The following is a 21,649-nucleotide window of genomic DNA, read 5'->3' as shown; positions in this document are numbered from 1 at the left end:
AACTGGCAGTTCATTGGTCTGTCTCAGCCAACCAGCTGTGAGCGCTCAGGGCGACTTTGCGGTTGGTTGAATCTGTGTGCATGACCCAGTGCTTGGTGTGTTTTAACCCAGTTGGTCGGGCTGATCTTGCTACTCTCACGGCGGGATTGTCTATCGTTCCCATATGCGGAGCTTCCGGAATGTTGAGAGACCGCTCTTGAAAGGGAATGTCTCGGTTACTATCGTAACCTCGGTTCCCTGAGAAGCGGGAACGAGACATTGCGTAGTCCGACGTGTTCGACGCTCATCAGGCAAGCAGACGTTTTCTTGTAGACTCTGAGGTATTGTCGCTATGCACCGTATTTATACTGCCAGGGGTTCGTCAGTATTTGCATACTGTTGCATGTCTTGCGACAATTGGACAGTTTTTTTTACTCGCGTTATCCAATAAGACTTCAGGAAAGTGGAAAAGGGAAGAGTTCCCATATGCGACGTTTCCGCAATGTCTCATTCCTGCTTCTCAGGGACGTTTTGGCCGGGAGTCTCCCGTTTTTCTCACCTATCTCCTGCCACCCTTCCGTTTTATTATTTCTCCCGTAAAACTACCGTATTTCAGTTATTTCTCCTGAATCTCCTTAGAAACCCGGAATAACGGGAACCGGAACGCTTTCGGGTGAACAGGAAGGTGGCTCCGTGGCTTGAGCCACTGCTCATTTGCCCTCACAGGCTCACTTTGGTAGGCGAACTGATCGGTAGGCGAAGTGGAGTAGAGAGTATTCACATCCCCGCTAAAAACTTTCTCTTTACACTGCTAAAGGTCCGCATATTCCACTCCGCGTTTTCCATTTAACGCTCGCTCCTCACAACCTGTGTCTGCTCACTGGAGACGACAGATCGTTCCACCCAGAGCTTTTACAGGTAGCCTAGATGCAGTAGAGTATAACGTTACATTACAGCTTGATCTGCAAAATAAATATTTTCGTACTTTTCAACTATGTCTTATTAGCGGCTGTTGTTACACTTTTTAAACGTGATATGAAAAGAGTGTTGTGTTCTGCAGACAACTCTGAATAAAAACAGGTAATATAGAGTTTATTTCTAATATTTCCCGTACTGTGACCCTTAGCAGTTCTTATAAATAATAGCTGCAATATGCAAACACTGGTAAATACACCCATCCATGTAAATAAATAATAAAAACATTCTGCTAACTTATAAAGCAAGTTAAAACAACCGAACTACGGGCCGCGTGAAGGGACAAACTGCTCGCACTTTTTTAAACCGCGTTTAGATGTATTTCATGTCTGACATAAAGATCCCTGGCAAAATTAAAATGATTCCTTGCAGAGGTGCAACAGTCTGTATTATTGTTCTGAAAAAATGTACTCATTTACATTTAAGAATTTGACATGAAAATCATGTTATGTTATAAAGTAATTAAACGATTTTAAAAGATTTATACGGTGAGCAGATTTTTTAAATGAAAACCGGGGACATTTTCTAGTTAAATGGTCAAAATATCATTGAAATCTCATTTGTTATAATCAATCAATTAAAAAACGTAGACAAGACATTTTATTCTTTTTATTTGCACATAATTATTAATTAGTTTTTGTACTATTGCAACGTATTAAAATAGTATTAGATTGTTTGCCGATCAAACTGACAATAACTGGTTTTAATAAAGTTTACCAAAACTCTGTGGAAAAATAGCCCACTGTGAAAATAGTAAATACTAACCATTGCAAATGATCAAATCAGTTGCATGCATTACACAAAATTTAAAAACACTACAAACATATAACAAATGTGAAAAATATGACAAATAATACGGTAGTTACCATTTTTAACATTTAACATCTAATTGTAATTAATATTTTCCAAACTGTATACAGTCATTACAACCAGTAATTAAAACGTTTAAAATAACTTTCTATGTTTGTGCTTTTTGAAATGGAAGCTTTTTATTTGCATTTTAGACTCATTTTGAGCACATGTCCTTTCTGCGAATGTAATAGTTGTCAGTGTAATTGCTGTTGCTTAGATACATATTTTTATTTGTTTATATCGTTGCGTACTTTTTGCCAACGTATGTGTGGGAATCAATCACTAGATCAGTTGTGGGAATTCTGTGTTGTGACGATGGAACTTAATGGTAAAGTTTACAATTTCGTGCAAAACAATCCAGCTCCCTGGCCTGGCCCTGTTATATAACACATAAAAACAGTTTAACATTAATTTAACATGAGTAGTTAGTACCTTGAACCCGATAACTTTGACTCCAGTCTTTTTATATTTGATAATAACTTGATGACGCTTTATCATGTCTCGTCGTACCTTTTTCATCGCTAAGCATCTTACAGCCCCCTCTGCTGGTGTAAATAATCACTACATGGTTGCTCTGGAACACCGCAGGATATGTTGATCGGGCTTTGTCAGTGTGTTTCCTGGTTGTTTTGGACGTGCTGTAAAATGGGGACATTTCCGGGGACAGGTCCAGTCGGGGACAGAACATCCAAAAACAGGACTGTCCCCGGAAAACTGGGACGTCTGGTCACCTTATAAAAGAGGGGTGCCCTATTTGCCCTGCACAACACCCCCGCAACCACATCACCCCCATCATGGGTCTCCCGGATTTTGGTACCCAAATGTTGACGGGTATGAAATGCATGAGGCATTTTAGGCTTATGCAATTGTAACACAAAAGGCGCGGATATGAAACTGCTAAAACACCGCCCACTTCTGTCTCTCTTTTCTCATGTAGCCTAAAGTGTGAAGTGAGGTACATTGTTGCCATCACTAAAATGGGTTTCGTGTGTGAACTGTCATGTGCAAGGAACGCAGGTGCTCGAGACTCAAACTAGGAACAAAGAACTTGCGTGGACTTTGGAGAAATACTTGCGATCCAAATGTACCATCCCATTGTGGAAATATTTTGCCTTACGAAACTATTTGATGTACAGTATGAGTGAGGCCTGAAGAATCTGTATGATGTCAAATTATTCAGATGGAGTTGACGATCCCCACATCGGCGTGCGTGTGTGGGCATCTGCAGGTTCCTTCATCATTTTGTCTTTTTTTAATCTGATTATTAATTGGACTATAGTGCGCGAGGAGCGCCTCCGGAGCCACGCGCGCTTCGTCCTGGTGTTCCACCTGTTGTTCTCTGCACTGATGTACTTTTCAGTATGTTTCGTTTTCTACTTACAATTATATGTGAAAGCTGCAACCACCGCATCCGTCTGCATGGTGCTAATACGAATTCTGATTACAAGCGGGTCCAATATCATCCTCACCATAACGGCCATGGCGCTTGACCGTTATTTTGCCATATGCTACCCGCTCCAGTACGGCAAAGTTTGTTTCAAATCATGGCCATGGCTTGTTGGCATCCTATCGTGGGGACTCGCTTCAATTATTCCTCTCAGCCTTGCTCTCAAGAAAGGTAATACCACAGTGGGCCATAGTACATGTGGAAGGAAAAAGTTGCAAGCAGGACAGATGCACAAAATCGTTTTAATATCGATTTGTACTGTGCTCATCGTGTACAGCTATGTGCGGATCTTGTATGAAGGGCGACGTTCGGGCGTGCTCAATCGGCGCAACCGAGCAGCTTGCAGGACTATTGCTGTACATGGCACGCAGCTCGCTGTTTACATTGTGCCAAATTTCGTACTCTTTTTGCTACATATTCTTAACAGCCAAAAAATACTTGAAAGTTCTACTAAAGAGCTTTTTGCCGTCATAAGTTTTGTCTTCTTCAGTTTGGCGCAATGCATTGCGCCGATAGTGTATGGACTTCGTAAAGAGGAACTCTTAGAGCACCTTAGTCATCGCTTTCCGTGCTTGTCTGGTCGACTGAAGCGAGTTTTGGAGTGGACTGTCAACATCACCAATCCCAAACGGTGCCGCCAGCAAAGGTATGGTGTGGAAGAATTTGAAATAATGTACACGTATTCGTCTATGTGATGTCACACAAGGCGCATTACGCATGGTTGCATGAAGGTGTTCTAGCTATAGCCCATGAGGCAAATTTAACGTTTAATAATTACATTAGAACAAACAGTTTTTGTTAGCTCGTTCGTATAGCCTACCTACATTGTTAGGTTAATTCGATCTCATAATGGTGAACAACCCCAGGGGCGTATCTAGGATATAAAACCATCAGGGGCTGAGCCTAAAACATTAGGGGCTAATGTAGTGAATTTGGATAAGGTTGTAAGGGGTATTTTTTCAAGGAAAATATGCATTGCATGAATTTTTTTATGCAATATAGTTTATTAGCAAACACAAAATAATCACATACATTTACATTTATTCTCTAAAGGAAAATATGCTTTGCATGGACATTTTTATGCAATATAGTTTATTAGCAAACACAAAATAATCACATAAATTTAAATTTATTCTTCTCAGGGAAAATATGCTTTGCATGAACACATTTATGCAACATATTATTAAACACAAAATAATCATATGTAACTTTATACATTTGACCCATTGTTATCTATGTCTAGCTACTTATGTCTACTGTACTTCATTCTCTTGTGGACTTTTCAAAGTTCAAAGTCCATGTATTTTTCCTGTTCGATTTTAAATAGTGGAATCATCAGAGAGTATCTTGCCTTGAGCAAAAAAAGCATATGGTAATGTTTGTAATGCGTTAGTGCTTTCACGTTTATGAGCTGGGCGATAATAATGCATGAAATTAACAGTCAGTTCCTTAAGGATTTTTCCTTGTTTGTAAATTGTGTAAATATTTGTAATGTTTTTTTGCAACCTTAACTACTTAAATACTAAAAGTATTTACATGAATAGAAATACTTAATAACTATAATTAGTAGTAATATAAATGAAATATAATATAAATAAAAAATGAAAGGTTTTGAAGTAAATTTATAAGTAAACACAAACAGCCAGTGGCCTAATAACTGCTGGTGTGACTGAGCTGCTGGCACTTTAAGACTTGCGTTAAAGCGCGGATCCAGTGAGAGGCTACACGTCCCAAAAAGTTTCTCCCAAAAACGGTTTGTTTACTTCATACCCGATTGTGTTTAAAAAACTCGACGGACATTTTGACATAATTATACGTGTATTTTACCATTCAAGCAATAAGCCTGAAAGACAAGATTCGACGGGAAGCATTTGCTCAAGCATGATGTTTTCTTTTACCTGGAATACATAACAGTATTGCTCCAGTACGCTGTCAAATATCAGGATATTATTGCTTTGCCCGGTCCTTGGCACTTATGTGAGGCAGCAGCCAGGTAAGAAAGGTTCACACAGATCACTCACTGACCTCACATGAGCGACAGACAACATCTGTGCATTATCCTCGTAAAAATAATGCAGTACAAATTGATAAAATTAATTTTTGCTACTTGCATTGATTTAAGATTAAGATTATGCCGCAATAGCAGAATCACAAAAAAACTGTGCGGGCTTGTTGTGATAATCCGGATTTTTATATCATGAGTTATAAGTGTACATTTTCGTCTGCGTGTACTCGCATACTAAAGTTAATACCTTTCTTCGTCTTCTGCCAAAATGAAAGAAGATTTGTTTGTTTATTGGCACACGCCATTGCCGTTCTGTAGTCTTCTCTGCCCTCACACTGTTATATTTTATTTTGTCGAGCAGCTCAACTGCATGGTGATGTTTTAGGGATAGGTAGAAATCAGTCACGTGGTGTGTGTGTGTGCGTGCCTGTGTGTGTGTCAGACTCTGCGCGTGTGAGAGAGGCTGCAGTAAGCATCGTGTACACAGCGTCAGCAGCGAATTTTCGGGGGTTGGTTATTATCTTGTTGATATCTTTAAGAATACATCCAACACTGTAAACCCGAATGTTCAAAGAAATTAAACAGTTTAAGTAGTGTAAACTTAATTTTATATAAAAAAATCCTAACTTAAATTTTTTGAGTTCCTGTAACTAATTCTTACTTTTGAGTTAGTTTAACTTAATTTCAACAAGTTAATTCAAGATGATTTGTTGAGAATGAAATTCAGTTCCCAGCATGCTTTGCGTGAGACTGCATTAGGAAAGTAAATTTTGAAATGAAGTGTTATTTTATGAGTTTTTAGAAAGGAAAAAGCCTTGTTAATGATGAATGTTCAATTATCTTGGATATTTAGAAGAGTTTGTTGTATTTTTGACTTTTGGGGTTACCATCGTTCAGAAGAGTGGTGCTTATGCTTAGTTTGTGGGAGGTGCAACAGCAGTCGTGTGTGTTGCATCACACTCTGTGAAGGCTGTTTGTTAATTGTTGATGCAGCTGAACTGTTTAGGTTGTCTTAAGACCTTTCATTTATTTAGCTGTAAATAAAAAAAGTTACTTTGCTAAATGTTCAAAATTAAAAGGAGTCAACAACAGTACAACAAACTCAAAACTGACTAGTTTTGTTTACTTAAAATAGGGAACGTCATCACTCAAAAAAATTGATGTAACTGATTACCTCAATTTTTTTGAGTTTTCCCAACTTATTCGGGTTTACAGTGAACAGTTTATATTTTCAAAGACGACCTTGAGCTTTTCTGTGTTTAGGGGTGTGTCCAAAGTGAATATTAATATACATTATGATTATAATTAAATAATACGGCAATGTAATTATGTGTATACATTACTAATATAATATAAAAATTCTAATTGTTGGAAATAATTTATTTCAGGGAACGCAGAATGACTTCAGAGACTTTGTTATCCAGGGAGATCTCGCAGACTACTGTGTGATCATCTGTGGATTAAGAAAACAAGCCTGATGTTTTGTTGAAACTACCGAGACTGAAAGAAAAATGTAATGTTTCCCAAGCGTAACTCTTTCAGAAAGAAAGCCACACTTCAAGCAATATTTTTTATCATTTTTTTGTGTATTATCACCAGCAGCACCAGCTGAAAGGATCTGGAATCAGTCCTACCAAGTGAACAAGCATGAGAATTGTATATATTTATTTAACTGTACAATAACTAGGAACAATGACTCATTTTTTGTAATCTGAACCATATATTTTAACTGTACAATGTTAACTGTTGATAGTAATTGCTTAAAGTTGTAATGTTAACTGATACAAATCGCTTGCTTCTGAAAAAGTAGAATCTTTTTTCTAGAGCGTATGCATTGTGGATTATTATGCAACATGCAGTGAAAATGACTAGGATAAACAAATATGAAACCTGGATAATGTGACTCTTAAGTATGCTGAATAATATTATGAGTTATCATTTATTTTCTTGTGCGTGTCGATACTAATTTCAATGATTACAGGCAAAGAGATTGCACGGACATAAATTAAAAGAATACACAATTAAAGGCGGGGTGTCCGATTTCCCTTAGCCATTGTTGGTGTTCAAATCACCAAAACAAACACATTAGCTCGGCTATTGTCCGTCCTGTGCATTGTGAACCTTACTGCTGATTGGCTACAAAGTTGTTTTGGTAGCCTACTCGGCCCGACTCGGTTGTCTAAAGCGTAATTCGGAAATCGGTTACCCCGCCTTTAAGACAAAATGTTCATCTAATGGCATGATCAAATGTAACACATTCATGTAGTCAGGCATCAATACACATCTTTTTGTTGTCTAAGTTGCAAGAAGGCTTCTGATAAACATAGCCAGTGGTATTACTTGCATGGTCGTAGTTACTTCCTTTAAAGTAAAAAAATGACAACAGGGTGAGTAAATTATGATTTATTCTGAAGGTATACTATTCCTTTAAAGGTACAGTGCGGGATGTTTTGTATGATCTATTAACAGAAATGCAATATAACATACAAAACTGTGTCTTTAGATGTGCATAAAAACCTTACGTAATGAAAAGTTATGTTTTTATTACCTTAGAATAAACCAGTTGTATCTACATAGGGAGCGGGCCTATCTACATCGAATTTGTTATGTTGCGCAGCCATGTTTTGTACAGTAAGCTCTAACGGACAAACAGCTCTACAGAGCGCGTTTCGTATATGTTGGTCTTCGTGTGTGTTTTTAGACGCAGCTTGCGTCATCACTGAGTTGAAGACGCACAAAGTAGTAAGTCATAGTACGGAGAGGAGGAGGAGTAGTCGTCGTCTAGCTGAAGCAATTGATTGTTCTGTCTAAAATGGAGGACCATGCGTATTGTGCACAAGCGCCGACATAGCGTGAATCTCCGTCGTCAAAGAAGCGCAAACGTGATGCTGCCAGACGAATTAGAGACAAACGGCGGCAGAAATCCAGGATAAACATCGGTGTATCTATTACCAGATGGAAGGCACTGTTGAAAGACAAATGTTTTCAAGGCGATGCCGAAGTTGCCTGTTTTCTGCTAGACTGGTAAGATAATTCAACATTTTCAATGTTTCCACTTTTTCAGTGTTTACCAAACAACTGTTTTGTTGAAACGGTAACGTTAGCATTTTATACAAATGGCCATATAACCTCCGAATAATAATGTTTTTCCGTCCCTGCGGTACGTACTCCGGTTGTTCCTGACTTTACAAAGGGGGAGACAAACGTCTACTAACTTACACCTAACTGCCTATGTCGCTGTCAGATCAAACGCTTTGAACAGCGTTGCTATTTACAATTAGCTAAGTTTAGTTCCTTCACTACTCTCAACGTGTACTAGATAGCACGCAAGAAATAGATCTAATTATAGAATTGTAACAGTAACTTTCGCAATAGAATACATGTTAAATGATTAATTACGTTAATATATTGCCTTACCTGCTTGTATCACTACTATCCGCTGTCTCAGTAGACGACATCTTTTTTTACTATTGTGGCCACCATCGTAATTCGAAAGGGAGGGGTGGGCAAATGACTCAGAGATTCGTTGCAAAACTATAATACAAAGCTAGTGGCCGCTGATTTTCAAGAACTGCGCCTTTAACGTTGACAAATTGACCATTATTGTTATGAAACTCTGTGTAAATGTTTTGATTTCAGTAATGAGAACTTTAGATGTAACAGTTTAAAGTTAAATACGTGAAGCCGCCAAACAAAACAAACTGTTGACAAACATGACAAATTAAAATCTGTGAAAAACTGACAGGGGGCGGGACATTGGCCTGAGTGATAACAACAGGTCTTAAAGCAGAAAAAAACAGGAGAAAAGCAACAGATATCATGAAGCTTTGCAACATGGTTGTCATAGATTTCCATCTTTTGATTTAGGTGTCACATTAAACAAACAGGAAACTCAAATCCAATCCTTAAATATACACATCCACATATAATTCTATCATAATTATTCATTTACATATTATATATATATAATATTAAAGCACTCTTGTGATAGACAAACAAAATGTGACAGATTCCACTCTTCAAGGAGTGTAAAACTGAGCAGTCTGCTGGATGATGGGTAAAGCAATAATTCAAGACAGTTCAGACTGGCTGGTGACTAGGAGATGATTGGCTGATGAGAGCAAGAGCAGACAGATCTTTAAAAGCCCAAAGGATGAGGAGACACCACTCCTCCATTTTCCACCACAGCAACAGAAACAGCTCGTAGGTTCTTAAAGATCTGCTTGGATGTTTCTGACCTGAGGAACTTGACGTCCTCCATGACTCTCTGATGGGCCTAAAGAACAAAAAATGTGGTTGAAGATTTTAAGTTGGCATAAGGAGTGGAACAGATGGGGAGACACTGACCTCGGTACACCAGGTTTCGCACAGCAACTTCTCATGCTGAGCAGAAGGGTGACCTAGGCTGAGAGACCTGGATGCTCTGTAAAGACAACAAGTACACACATTACGTTTAGACACATATACTAAATATACGAATCCAGCCATGGAATAATTTAAGAGACCATTCCAAATTTTTATTTAATCTGCATTTATAGATGTGTTGTGTCCATTCCAGTCCAGTTTCTGTTGAATTTCAGCAAAATCAAACCTCAGGAGTGACATAAAGTCAAACTTGTTTTCTTTGCAGTATTTGAGAAAAAATTAAATAGAAAAATCTTTTTATTTGAAATTTGGGGGAAATATTGTTAGTTCACAGAGTGAAACAAAAATGATAATTTTATCTGAAAGGGATCCCTGGGTACAGAGAGGTGTATGACTTAATATATCAACAATGGCATTGACTTTATAAATGTGAAATGAAAAACAGCGTAACTGTCATAGTATTCATAAACTTTGAAAAACTATTTAAACTCCGAGGCCGCCCTTTTTTCGTCAAAATACTTATACTTGACGTCAAATAGTTGCACTTGCAACCTAAACCTGTTCTCTTAACGCTACGGCACACACGTTTTCCATAGATCTTATCAGTAAAATATGAGACGTCAAACATAAGATAAGATACAGTATATACAGGGAAAGTAGGTGGCGGTATGTCCTCTTGACACAAGCCAGCCTGCCTGCCATAAAAGAAGAATGCGTTCAGTAGCGTCTCTGTTCAAGGTAAACATGCATTAAATCATAGCTTTAAACCTCCGTCTTCAAGACAGTGAAGACTATTTAAGACAGTAACATCCACTATTATCGTATATTTTACACATTACGAGAATATACATAACGAGAATATACTGATAAACACAGTCGCAAGATGCTTGCGGTTTGGTTATTTATTCTGTATTATTGACGCGAATGTCAGCCTCCATCAGCTAAAGACCGACAGAGAGAGAAGACAGTATCAACATCAAACAGTCAAAATCTGGATAGAATGCATTTTATAATAGCTAAAAATATATTGTATATATTAAATTTGCAATGATTTTTGGTTATTAATATGTATGTTTGTATTGTTTCTGACCAATTTATTATTAAAATAGATCAACTAGCATCTTCATTTTCCTTTTTATTATTTTAACATTGTTTTTATATGTTTTTATCTTACAAGCACCTTATATCTACAGTAATACTGTGTAGTCTGTGTTCAGTTTGGCTGCCTGTTCGTGCAACCAGATGTCGTCATTGAAAAAGAAAATGGTGGCCTCCCTAGGTTACAATGAGCATTACATTTAGGGTTTTTTAAGGAAATTAAAATATTTGATGCGTTTCTAACCACAAATGCTAGTAGTGTAATGCATTTAATTATACATTTCAAATTAAAAGAGTTTTAAGTGTTTTCAAATGTTTGACTGCTACTAATATACTTCATGCAAAAAGGGGCAATGTTGCCAACAATATTACACTTTAACAAAAAGTATCAATAGCCTAGAGTTTTTGTTCTGAGTGGTGCTTGCCTGGGCAAAGGCTGTCATGATGCTAGGGTGTTGTGGGTAACTTGCCAGAGCATTGCTAATTGTACCAGAGCTATACCACTAGGATGCTGGGTGGTTTCTAAACTTTAAAAATATTTAACACATTGTTTGTGTTATACTATTTACCACAGTACGTGTCATTTTATGTTGCGTTAAACAAATAAAAGGGACAGCACAGGTTGTGTTAAAAGTAACACAAAATGTGTTGTCCCAGAAATAACACAGATTGTGCTCTTTTTAGAGTTTTAGAATGTAAGGTATTCTGGTGGGAGGTAGAACTTTCTTACTGGCCCAACAGAAAAAAGACTACACTCAAGTATACATGATGTTTTGAGCAACTTACCTGGACAAAACCACAACCATGGCGTACAGATCAATGGCACAGTCTGCAACTCGCTTCAGAACAAACTGTTCATCTGTAACAAACATGCAGAATCCGTAATCAGTAAGAAATAATTCAACCAACACTTTCATTTGGATGGCCCAACAAGATCTAAAAGCAAATTGCATTCCCATCACTCACCAATAATTCTCTTTCCAGGTTTGAGAAGAAGTTCTTCAATAACAGCTCCAAACTGCTCAATGGCTTTAACAGTCTTTAAGGGAAAATTAGGAGCAAACATTAGACCAGCAGTCTACATCTTAAATTAAACTTTGGAACCGTATATGTCACTGGTCTTCTAGTTTTGCTTGAACACTGTGCAGGAACTGCAATTTTAATTAGTTCTTACCAATTCTCCACTGTGATTAAGCTCTGGATTAACTTTTCCCTGCAGAGTCAACCCTGTCCCCATGACTGTCTTCCTGCAAGAGACAGAAAGAAACAGAAAGACACAGAGATAAAGATCAGAGGTTTACTTGAATACATGATGCTGCAAAAGGAAGAAATGCTGCAAAATTATTTTAAGGGTGTGACGATATGCCCCAGCATCTAACCTCCTAGCACGCTTGGTCATTTCACCCGCCAACATTGCAGCATTACCAAGAGGGTTCTTCATGCTTTCTGCAAGCTCTTCAGCTGATTGCCTGCATTCTAACAAAAAGAACACATTTGCAAATAGAAGTCAAATTCAACACCATTTCTCGCTTATTCAGCTCTTATGCATTGGAAATCACCAAGACCAATTTTTAGCAGTGCCAGATGTCAACAACCACACGTGCTGTCAGCTTTAGGTGGTTTTGCAGCACAGGAAGCTGTAAAACAGCCAGTTATATTCTCAGCAATGTTTGCATTCCTGCAATACCTGGAAGCCGTTAAGCGCTACGAAAAGCCGCAGGATGTCATTGGTTCCCTCAAAAATTCGGAAGATTCTTAAATCCCGCATGATCCTCTCCACACAAGCATCCAGAGAGAAAGGTACACAGTGCATGAGAAAATGTGTCATACAAAATCTAATATCAGACGATGACAAGTCTTAATTTGTGACACAAACAACTTATGTAATGTTAATTTATTTCCTTTTATTTACAGCATCCTAATTTTTTCAAACATAAAAAAATCCTTTATGCTCCTCAACAAAGTTTAGGGTCAGTTTCTGAAATGTATCACAAAAATATTATTGATTCAATTTACGGTATTTCAACTTAATTTCAGAATACTACAATTTTATTTACAATTTTCTTTATAAATAATAAAGAGAAAAAAGGCAATAATATTCCAGAATAGATGGGAACATCTTCAATACTCTTTAAAAAGCATCTCAAGGAAAACAGCTGTTTGCCTAGCTCTAAGCAGTTCTACTTGAAATAAGATAAAATATAACATTTGTTGATTTCATTTTTTCTCCAATTGCCATAGTTACAGTACATTTGTGACCCTGTCTGTGACATACAGGCTAAAGTGTTGAAATTGAATTATAATATTACGAGCATGAAAGTAATCACATATAGCCATAACGTGGCTAAAATAAGTAATGTGTGTTTATCAGTGTAAATTATAGATTATATGACAGATTTTAAGATACAGCGTTTGTTTAAAATGTAAAAAATAAGGATTTTATTGGTGTTTTATATTATTTTTGCAAAAAAATAGTAATAATGAAAGTTTTCCTAAACATGCATTTTCTCTGAATAGTTAAGTGACATGAAACGTGTGGGTGGTGAGACACAAGGACAGAGAACCCAGGTGCAGACAGTGGGTAAGGGGTTAACAAGATGTTTAATAAATAATAAAGACAAAACCAAAAAACCCAGGGGAAGCTTGAGCCGGACGGCCACCGGGTTAACCACCTTGGTGATGCAGAATGGTCCAATGAACCTCGGAGCCAACTTGCGAGAGGGCACCCGGAGAGGCAGGTCCATGGTAGATAACCATACCAGTTGACCACACAGGTAGGCCGGAGGAGAAGACCGGTCATGATCGGCTGCTGCTTTGGTCTTCTGGGAGGTTCAGGCCAGAACCTTTCTGGCCCTCGTCCAGGTGCGGCGACAACGCTGAACGAAGGCCAGAGCAGAAGGAACCGCAGCATCGAGTTCCTGAGAGAGAAACAAGGGAGGTTGGTAACCCACAGAACATTCAAAAGGGGACATACCTAAGGAGGATACCGGAAGGGAGTTGTGGGCGTATTCAATCCAGGAAAGCTGTTGGCTCCAGGAACTGGGATTCTGTGATGTTAAACAGCGGAGTTTGCATTCAAGATCCTGGTTGGCTCGCTCACACTGCTCATTGGTCTGAGGGTGGAAACCGGAAGACAGACTCGTAGAGGCCCGATCTGTCTGCAGAACTCTTTCCAGAACCGGGAGGTGAACTGAGGACCCCTATCGGACATGACGTCAGTGGGCAAACCATGTAGGCGAAAGACGTGGTCCACCACCAGTTGAGAGGTCTCCCGGGCGGAGGGGAGCTTGGGTAGGGGAATAAAATGGACCGCTTTGGAGAAACGGTCCACCACCGTAAGAATGACGGTGTTGCCGCCAGAGGGAGGAAGGCCAGTGACAAAGTCTAAGGCAATATGAGACCAAGGGCGAGAGGGGATGGGGAGAGGGCGAAGCAGACCAGTGGGAGGGCGGTGGGATGATTTACATTGGGCGCAAACTGGGAAAGCCAACACAAACTGTTTAACATCAGCATTCAAAGAAGGCCACCAAAACCACTGGCAGACGGACGCCAGGGTTCCCCGGTTACCTGGATGGCCGACTAACTTGGAGGAATGGCTCCACCGCAGGACTTCGGGGTGCAGCGCAACCGAGACAAACAACCTGCCCTCTGGACACTCTCTCGGGACTTGCACCCCTCGACCGGCCTGCTCAACTCATCTCTCGAGATCCCAGATAGCAGCCCCGACCACCATCCCCTTGGGAAGGATGGGTCTGGTCGGAGGCTCCCCTCCGGGGATCTCAAAGAGACGAGAGAGAGCATCGATCTTGACGTTCTTAGACCCCGGCCGGTACGAGAGGGTGAAGTTAAACCGACTGAAAAAGAGTGCCCAGCGGGCTTGGCGTGAGTTTAGTCTCTATGGCTGAACGGATATACTCAAGGTTTTTATGATCCGTCCAGACCAAGAAAGGCTGCGCTGACCCCTCCAGCCAGTGACGCCACTCACCCAAAGCCAGGCGGACCGCCAACAACTCTCGGTTACCTATGTCATAGTTCCGTTCGGCAGGGTTGAGGTGATGGGAGTAGAAGGCGCAAGGATGCACCTTCCCATCATGATTAGAACGCTGAGACAGAACCGCGCCTACCCCAACGTCGGATGCATCGACCTCGACAATGAATTGTTGCTCGGGTTCTGGAAAACAAAGCACAGGAGCAGAGACAAAACGAGACTTGAGATCATCAAAGGCTACCTGAGCTTGGGAATTCCATCTGAACGAGACCTTAGTGGAGGTCAATGCAGTGAGCGGTACGGCTATCTGGCCGAAACCCCGGCTGAATCGCCGGTAAAAGTTGTCGAAACCCAGGAACCACTGAAGGGCTTTACGAGAGTCGGGGACAGGCCATTCGGCGACGGCTCTGATCTTGGCGGGATCGGGGTTGATGCCTCTGGGTGAAATTATGTGACCAAGGAACGAAACAGTGACAGCATGGAATTTGCACTTCTCCGCTTTAACAAAAAGTTGATTCTCTAATAAACGCTGGAGGACCTCCCTGACATGTCGGGTGTGTTCCTGGAGAGAGGGGGAAAAAATCAGAATATCATCCAGGTACACAAAGACAAATCGATTAATCATGTCCCCCAACACGGCATTTATGAGGCCCTGGAAGACGGCAGGAGCATTGGTCAAACCGAACGGGAGTACCAAATACTCCTAGTGTCCCGAAGGTGTATTAAACGCTGTCTTCCACTCGTCCCCCTCCCGGATGCGGACCAGGTGATAGGCATTGCAAAGGTCTAGTTTAGTAAAGACCTGGGCTCCCTGCAAGAGTTCGAAGGCAGTAGACATGAGAGGTAGGGGGTACTTATTCTTAACCGTAATCTCATTCAAACCTCGATAATCGATACAGGGATGCAGGGAGCCATCCTTCTTCTGGACGAAGAAGAACCCTGCACCGGCCGGGGAGGAGGAATGGCGAACGAGCCCAGCCGGTAAGCATTCTTGAATATACTTGTCCATGGCCTCTCTCTCCGGGGCGGACAGTGAGTAGAGGCGCCCCCTAGGCGGAGAAGTGCCTGGGAGAAGGTCTATGGAGCAGTCGTAGGGGCGATGCGGAGGGAGAGAGGTGGCTCGCGACTTGCTGAAGACGGTGCGAAGATCGTGGTACTCCTCCGGGACCCCAGCCAAATCGGCGGCCCTGACCTGAAACACAGAAGACACAGAGACAAGAGACGGAGCAGAACCAAGACAAGACGTGGGACAAGATGGGCTCCAGGCCACCACAGAACTTTAACCCAATCAATGTGAGGATTGTGCTGAGACAACCAAGGATGCCCTAAAATGAGGGGGTTATTGGGGGAATCGAGGATGTACAGCTCAATGCACTCACAATGATTACCCGAAAGAAAAAGTATTACGTGAGGGATGACGTGAGTTATGGTGGCAAAGGGAAGGCCGCTAGCGTCTGGACCGAGATGGGTCTGTCGAGGAGCTTGACCGGAATCTTCCACCGGGCTGCGGTGGTGGCATCGAGGAAACTCCCTTCGGCATCCGAGTCAAGAAGAGCCTTGCCGGTGTGACTCCGGCCATCGAACAGGATCCGGAACGGCAGTGAGGAACGGGAAACAGGAGAGGAAATAGGAATAGCGCCCACCCGGACTCTCCGCTCTACGGGTGGGCGGAGCCTTTTAACGGACACTGGATGACTTGGTGCCCATCCCTCCCGCAATAGAAGCAGAGTCCTCCGAGAAGGCGCTGCTGTTTCTGTAAAGGTGTCAAGCGAGAGCGGCCCAGTTGCATGGGCTCCTCCTCGGGGCTAGCTCCGGTGACTTTAGGGGAGGTGTGGGCGTCTCGAACTCGCCAAGAGGTGGCTGAAGGCTGCCGGCATTGGCGGCTGTTCAAACGAGTCTCGATCTCGTCAGCAATGGACGCATTCACCCCGTTGAGAAATCGAGCGCGTAGCGCTCCCTCGTTCCAGTTGCAGGCGGCCGCCAGCGTCTGAAACTTGATGGAATAATCCGTGATAGAGTTACGACCTTGGATCAGGCTTGAGAGCTGATCATTTCGGCCCGGAAATCTGTGAACGAGTGGCAAAAGGGTGCTTGAGACTCCCATACAGCTGTTCCCCACTCTCGTGCCCGACCCGTCAGCAGGGTTAAAACAAACGCCACCCTTGCCTCTTCGGTGGCATAGCGGCGTGGCTGAAGGGAAAACACCAGAGCACACTGGGCGAGGAAAGGACGGCAGGCATTGGGGTCTCCGCTGTAAGGCAGGGGGCTATTGACATGAGGCTCAGACTCAGACAGATGTCCACGAGACGAGCTGGAAGAAATTCGACTCGCAGCGAGTTCTCTGCGCAGCTCGGTGACCAGGTCTGTAAGATCCGTGACTTGACCCGCAAGATTTCCCACTTCCTGTGTGGTGGCGTTCAGCCTTGTGAGCTGCTGTCCGAGGGCGACCCCCTGTTGTTGTACAGCATTGCGGAAGGGGTCCATCCCCACTGAATCTCCAGTGTGGTCAGACCGTTCTGTCATGACTCGGAGAGGAACAAGAGGTTCGGAGACTCAAATGCGGGAAAAAGGTCTTTATTGAGCAAAATTTGTCCACAGCAGATCACCAGAGTCACTAGCCACAGGTACCTCGTGAGCCCGTGGGGAGAGAGCTCGACCCAGCGGTACTCACGGTAAGAAGCAGTATTAGAATCCGGACCGGAAATCTTGACTCTATCAGACACTCAGCGGGGAGCAGTCTCTACCCGCTGGAAGAATCCGGACGATAAAGGTGATCCCTTGTGAGGAGGTGCCGGGAGGTGATGAGAGCAGAGGTCCGAGACGCCAGAGAACACTGAGGGGCACAGGGGAAAAAGTAGCAAAGAGCAAAGGCACTGGAGCACTACAAACACAATTAGCAAGACTAGGCAGTAACAAAGACAGAACAAGACTGTGGCAGTCAGAGCTGGCATTTAACACGCAACGGTCTGACACAAGACAAGAGAACAAGAGGGATTAAATAGAGGGGACCTAATCAGCGGGGAATGAACAACAGGTGAATAATAATAAGGAGCCAGGGGGGACTGCTAATTAGGGACGAGCTACAGGAGTGTAGGTGAAGAGGTGATGGAAACCCGGTGAGGGGAAAGCCTGAAGGGGAGACACGGGGGCGGGGCTAGTGACGTAGACACTAAACACGTGGAGATCCGTCAAGACGGTTCCACATGAGTTTGACAAAACAAAACAAACACTCACACAAGACAAAAAGGCCACGGCAAGACTGAGATCACGACATTTACTGTTTCTCGCCATGAATATAGCCTGAGATGCTGGAATGGTGTTAAGAATGAATAAAACAAACAAACAAACTCCTTTTATAATTAACCCCCCCCCCAACAGCTCCACACTTCACTCCGTATACAGATGAATTCATTTATAATCATTTACCATCTAGTCTTAAAGCTCTATTGTGCATAATTTCCTCTTATCTGGTGGTTGGTGTGCCTTTTTTGTTTGTTTGTTCTTTAAAAACTCTAAGATCAGAAACCCACTGTCCACTCTTCAGATGTTATTGATTACAGTGGGTAAAAGTGTCAGTGATGTTTTTTGTAGGGGTCATTTATTGTATTGAAGATTTTAATTTTCTTTGATCAACGGCAACAAGACATGTTATTGGACTGAAAATTTAAACATTTGCAAAGCCTGGCCCCTTTAAACTAGAGACTATTGTTGTACATTAGAGCTGGCCACGTCTCTGTTCATTTAATACGGCAGTGCTATATTGCTGTTGCCAATTTTTATGAATAAAATGCTAATGTGCAGTAAAAACATTGGCTCTGTAAAAATATATCGGCCGATAATTAAAAGCGTCCAATTATCAAGCGATATATTTTTACACATAGCATTAAATTACTGTCACTTATGGTGTCTCTACACAGGCGAGTTAAGGCGTCTCTGTGGCGGATTAAATTTCTGTGTAAAGACGCAATGCCGCATGAAAGCCGATCTAAAATATGCCGGCTCTGACCCTCCTCAGAGCCTAGTATCAAAGGCGACTCTGATGCGGCTCAGGATTAGTGTAAATGAAGGTGCATTAAAGCCACTCTAAACTACGTCATTGTCATGTCAGCAGAAAGCGAGAGAGTGAAGATGAAGCCAAAAACACACAGCGACATTTGTTATAGGCTATTAATAACAACGCAGATTTTTAAAAATAATTCAAACATAAATTTTTCGTTTCATTTCTTCATAAAATGATTTAAATGTTTGGAGTATTTTTGTTTGTGCTGTGGCTGTTTACTCAGGCAGGCTGTGCAGTTTGAATGCATGATGCACATTTTGAGACTGTTTTCAGCCATTAAAAAAGTTTAGATTAGTTTTTAATGGCAAATTACATTTGTTTCGTTTCTTTTTAAAGTTCATTTAGAAAAATGTTTGGAGTACGATTGTTTGTGACTGTGTGTGCGCGGAATGCAGATAGTTTTATTTGAACTTGTGACATGAATTGTTAAAATTCCTCCTTTAGCTACTCTCCTTCTTAAGGAAAAAACCTTACGATACGTGGGACACGATCACACGCAGACCTGTGCTACTGCGTTTCAAACGGCTTCAAACATTAGGTTTGTCGGACAGTGCTGCGCATACTGCAGGAGTTATCTCTCGTGTTACTTAAAGGCGCAGTTCTTGAAAATCAGTGGCCACTAGCGTTGTATTATAGTTTTGCAACGAATCTCCCTTTCAAAGTACGACGGTGGCCGCAACAGTAAAAAAGATGTCGTCTACTGAGACAGCGGATAGCAGTGATACAAGCAACGATGTTTCTTTACAAAGGTAAGGCAATATATTAACGTAATTAATCATTTAACATGTATGTTATTCTATTGTTAAAGTTACTGTTACAATTCTATAATTAGATATATTTCTTGCCTGCTATCTAGTACACGCTGAGAGTAGTGAAGTAACTAAAGTTAGCTAATCGTAAATAGCAACGCTGTTCAAAGCGTTTGATCTCACTGCGACACAGGCAGTTAGGTGTAAGTTAGTAGACGTTTGTCTCCCCCTTTGTAAAGTCAGGAACAACCGGAGTACTTACCGCAGGGACGGAAAAACATTATTATTCGGAGGTTATATGGCCATTTGTATAAAATGCTAACGTTACCGTTTCAACAAAACAGTTGTTTGGTAAACATTGAAAACGTGGAAACATTGAAAATGTTGAATTATCTTACCAGTCTAGCAGAAAACAGGCAACTTCAGCATCACCTTGAAAACATTTGTCTTTCAACAGTGCCTTCCATCTGGTAATAGATACACCGATGTTTATCCTGGATTTCTGCCGCCGTTTGTCTCTAATTCGTCTGGCAGCATCACGTTTGCGCTTCTTTGACGACGGAGATTCACGCTCTGTCGGCTCTTGTGCACAATACGCATGGTCCTCCATTTTATCAAAACTTCTAAGACAGAACAATCAATTGCTTCAGCTAGACGACGACTGCCCCTCCTTCTCTCCGTACTACGACTTACTACTTTGTGCGTCTTCAACTCAGTGATGGCGCAAGCTGCGTCTAAAAAAACACACGAAGAAGACCAACATATACGAAACGCGCTCTGTAGAGCTGTTTGTCCGTTAGAGCTTACTGTACAAAACATGTCTGCGCAACATAACAAATTCCATGTAGATAGGCCCTCTCCCTATGTAGATACAACTGGTTTATTCTAAGGTAATATAAACATAACTTTTCATTATGTAAGGTTTTTATACACATCTAAAGACACAGTTTTGTATGTTATATTGAATTTCTGTTAATAGATCATACAAAACATCCCGCACTGTACCTTTAAGCGGATGCGTCTGCGCAACACGCGCATGAAGTCGAACACATAATAAATCCCAAACTTAACATTACTCTTCTATATTGTGATGAGAGAGTGTGTGCTTTTCTTACCGTTTAGCTCAAAACAGTCGCGTTTCGGTCCAGATCGGAGAGTAACTTTCTGGCTCTTTAAAACAACTTTTGGCGTCGTTCAATATGCAGTGAGGTGCCCGATAATAACAAATTTCTATGGAGTGTTTGTTAGCTAGGAAATTCATTTAAAATGTTGCATTTATAGCCTAATATTGCTTTTATTCTAAAGCATGCATTGTTATTAGTTTCAGTATTTTTTTTTTTTTTAGTGTAGCCTATATCGTTTAATTTAAGGCATTATTTTATTATCATATTGTTAGAACAGTGCTTTTGTGGTTATGTTCAGCATTATTTCGCATAATTTTAATTCCTGTGTAAATGCATTTCTGCCGCTTTAGAGCTGCATTAACGGTCTGTGTAAATACACATTTATGCCGCTTCAGATTCGGTTTCTGTGCCGCCTTTGCTGTGCAAAGAAGAGACAAGTAATGTAATATGACTACAGTGAAATGGATCGTGTAAGGTGGATGGGATTCAAAAATTGTATGGTAAGTATCAATAATTGTGTTATATCGACCTCTTATCTGCCAATCGGCCGCACAGTGCTTTCTTAATATCGGTATCAGCCTTTAAAAACCCTTTTCGGTCGACCACTAATACAGTATTTCTCTTTTCTCAGCACTACAGACTGATGTTTTCTGGAAAGAAGTGTTTGCTTGGACATTTATAAAACCAAAATTTGACTTGCAAGTGTAAAGTGAGTTGCAAGGATTGCCTTGGTACCAAATATCTGCAATCGAAAAAATGTTTTTTTCACATTTCCTAAAAGATAAATTTCTTGAGAACCAGATTAGCATATTACAATGATTTTGCAAGGATTATGCAACAATGTTGTTGACTGCATTTTACCTAAATACTACTGGGAGAACGGAAGAAGTTTTTTACAAGAACAACAAATTTGAGTTGATGATTATTTGTTGATTCATTTAAATTAATAAAATGATTCCAAACTTTCTCAAACTGCAGTGTGTAGAGAATGTAAAGTGTCAAGACAA

General features: G+C 41.1%; 2 protein-coding genes across 3 annotated transcripts in view; one reads left to right on the top strand and one right to left on the bottom strand.

The window, feature by feature from the left end:
• The first annotated feature begins 2,458 nt into the window (after positions 1 to 2,458).
• Positions 2,459 to 21,142, top strand: zgc:194312 (uncharacterized protein LOC794943 homolog). Of its 2 annotated transcripts, XR_008962702.1 has the most exons (3): positions 2,459 to 3,899; positions 6,647 to 6,771; positions 21,038 to 21,142. XR_008962702.1 is itself a non-coding variant. In XM_057330497.1 (2 exons), exons 1-2 carry the CDS (start codon positions 2,968 to 2,970, stop codon positions 6,705 to 6,707), a joined length of 993 nt encoding a protein of 330 aa, XP_057186480.1. In that variant the 5' UTR covers positions 2,708 to 2,967; the 3' UTR covers positions 6,708 to 9,362. The 2 variants fall into 2 exon arrangements, 1 of the variants encoding a protein (XP_057186480.1); XM_057330497.1 differs by lacking the exon at positions 21,038 to 21,142 and having other exon boundaries at positions 2,708 to 3,899; positions 6,647 to 9,362.
• acadvl (acyl-CoA dehydrogenase very long chain) overlaps positions 9,385 to 21,649 on the bottom strand; it is a 52,543-nt gene continuing 40,278 nt past the window's right edge. Inside the window, 8 exon segments of the mRNA XM_057321170.1 lie at positions 9,385 to 9,534; positions 9,606 to 9,681; positions 11,508 to 11,580; positions 11,688 to 11,760; positions 11,896 to 11,968; positions 12,101 to 12,161; positions 12,164 to 12,197; positions 12,409 to 12,511. Of these exon segments, the coding sequence (XP_057177153.1) occupies positions 9,397 to 9,534; positions 9,606 to 9,681; positions 11,508 to 11,580; positions 11,688 to 11,760; positions 11,896 to 11,968; positions 12,101 to 12,161; positions 12,164 to 12,197; positions 12,409 to 12,511 (631 nt within the window). The 3' untranslated portion in view covers positions 9,385 to 9,396.

This window comes from Triplophysa rosa, linkage group LG1 (genome assembly GCF_024868665.1).
Source record: "Triplophysa rosa linkage group LG1, Trosa_1v2, whole genome shotgun sequence".
NCBI classification, from domain to species: domain Eukaryota; kingdom Metazoa; phylum Chordata; class Actinopteri; order Cypriniformes; family Nemacheilidae; genus Triplophysa; species Triplophysa rosa.
Note: the sequence above shows the minus strand (reverse complement) of the source record. Positions and strands in the feature narration are given on the sequence as shown.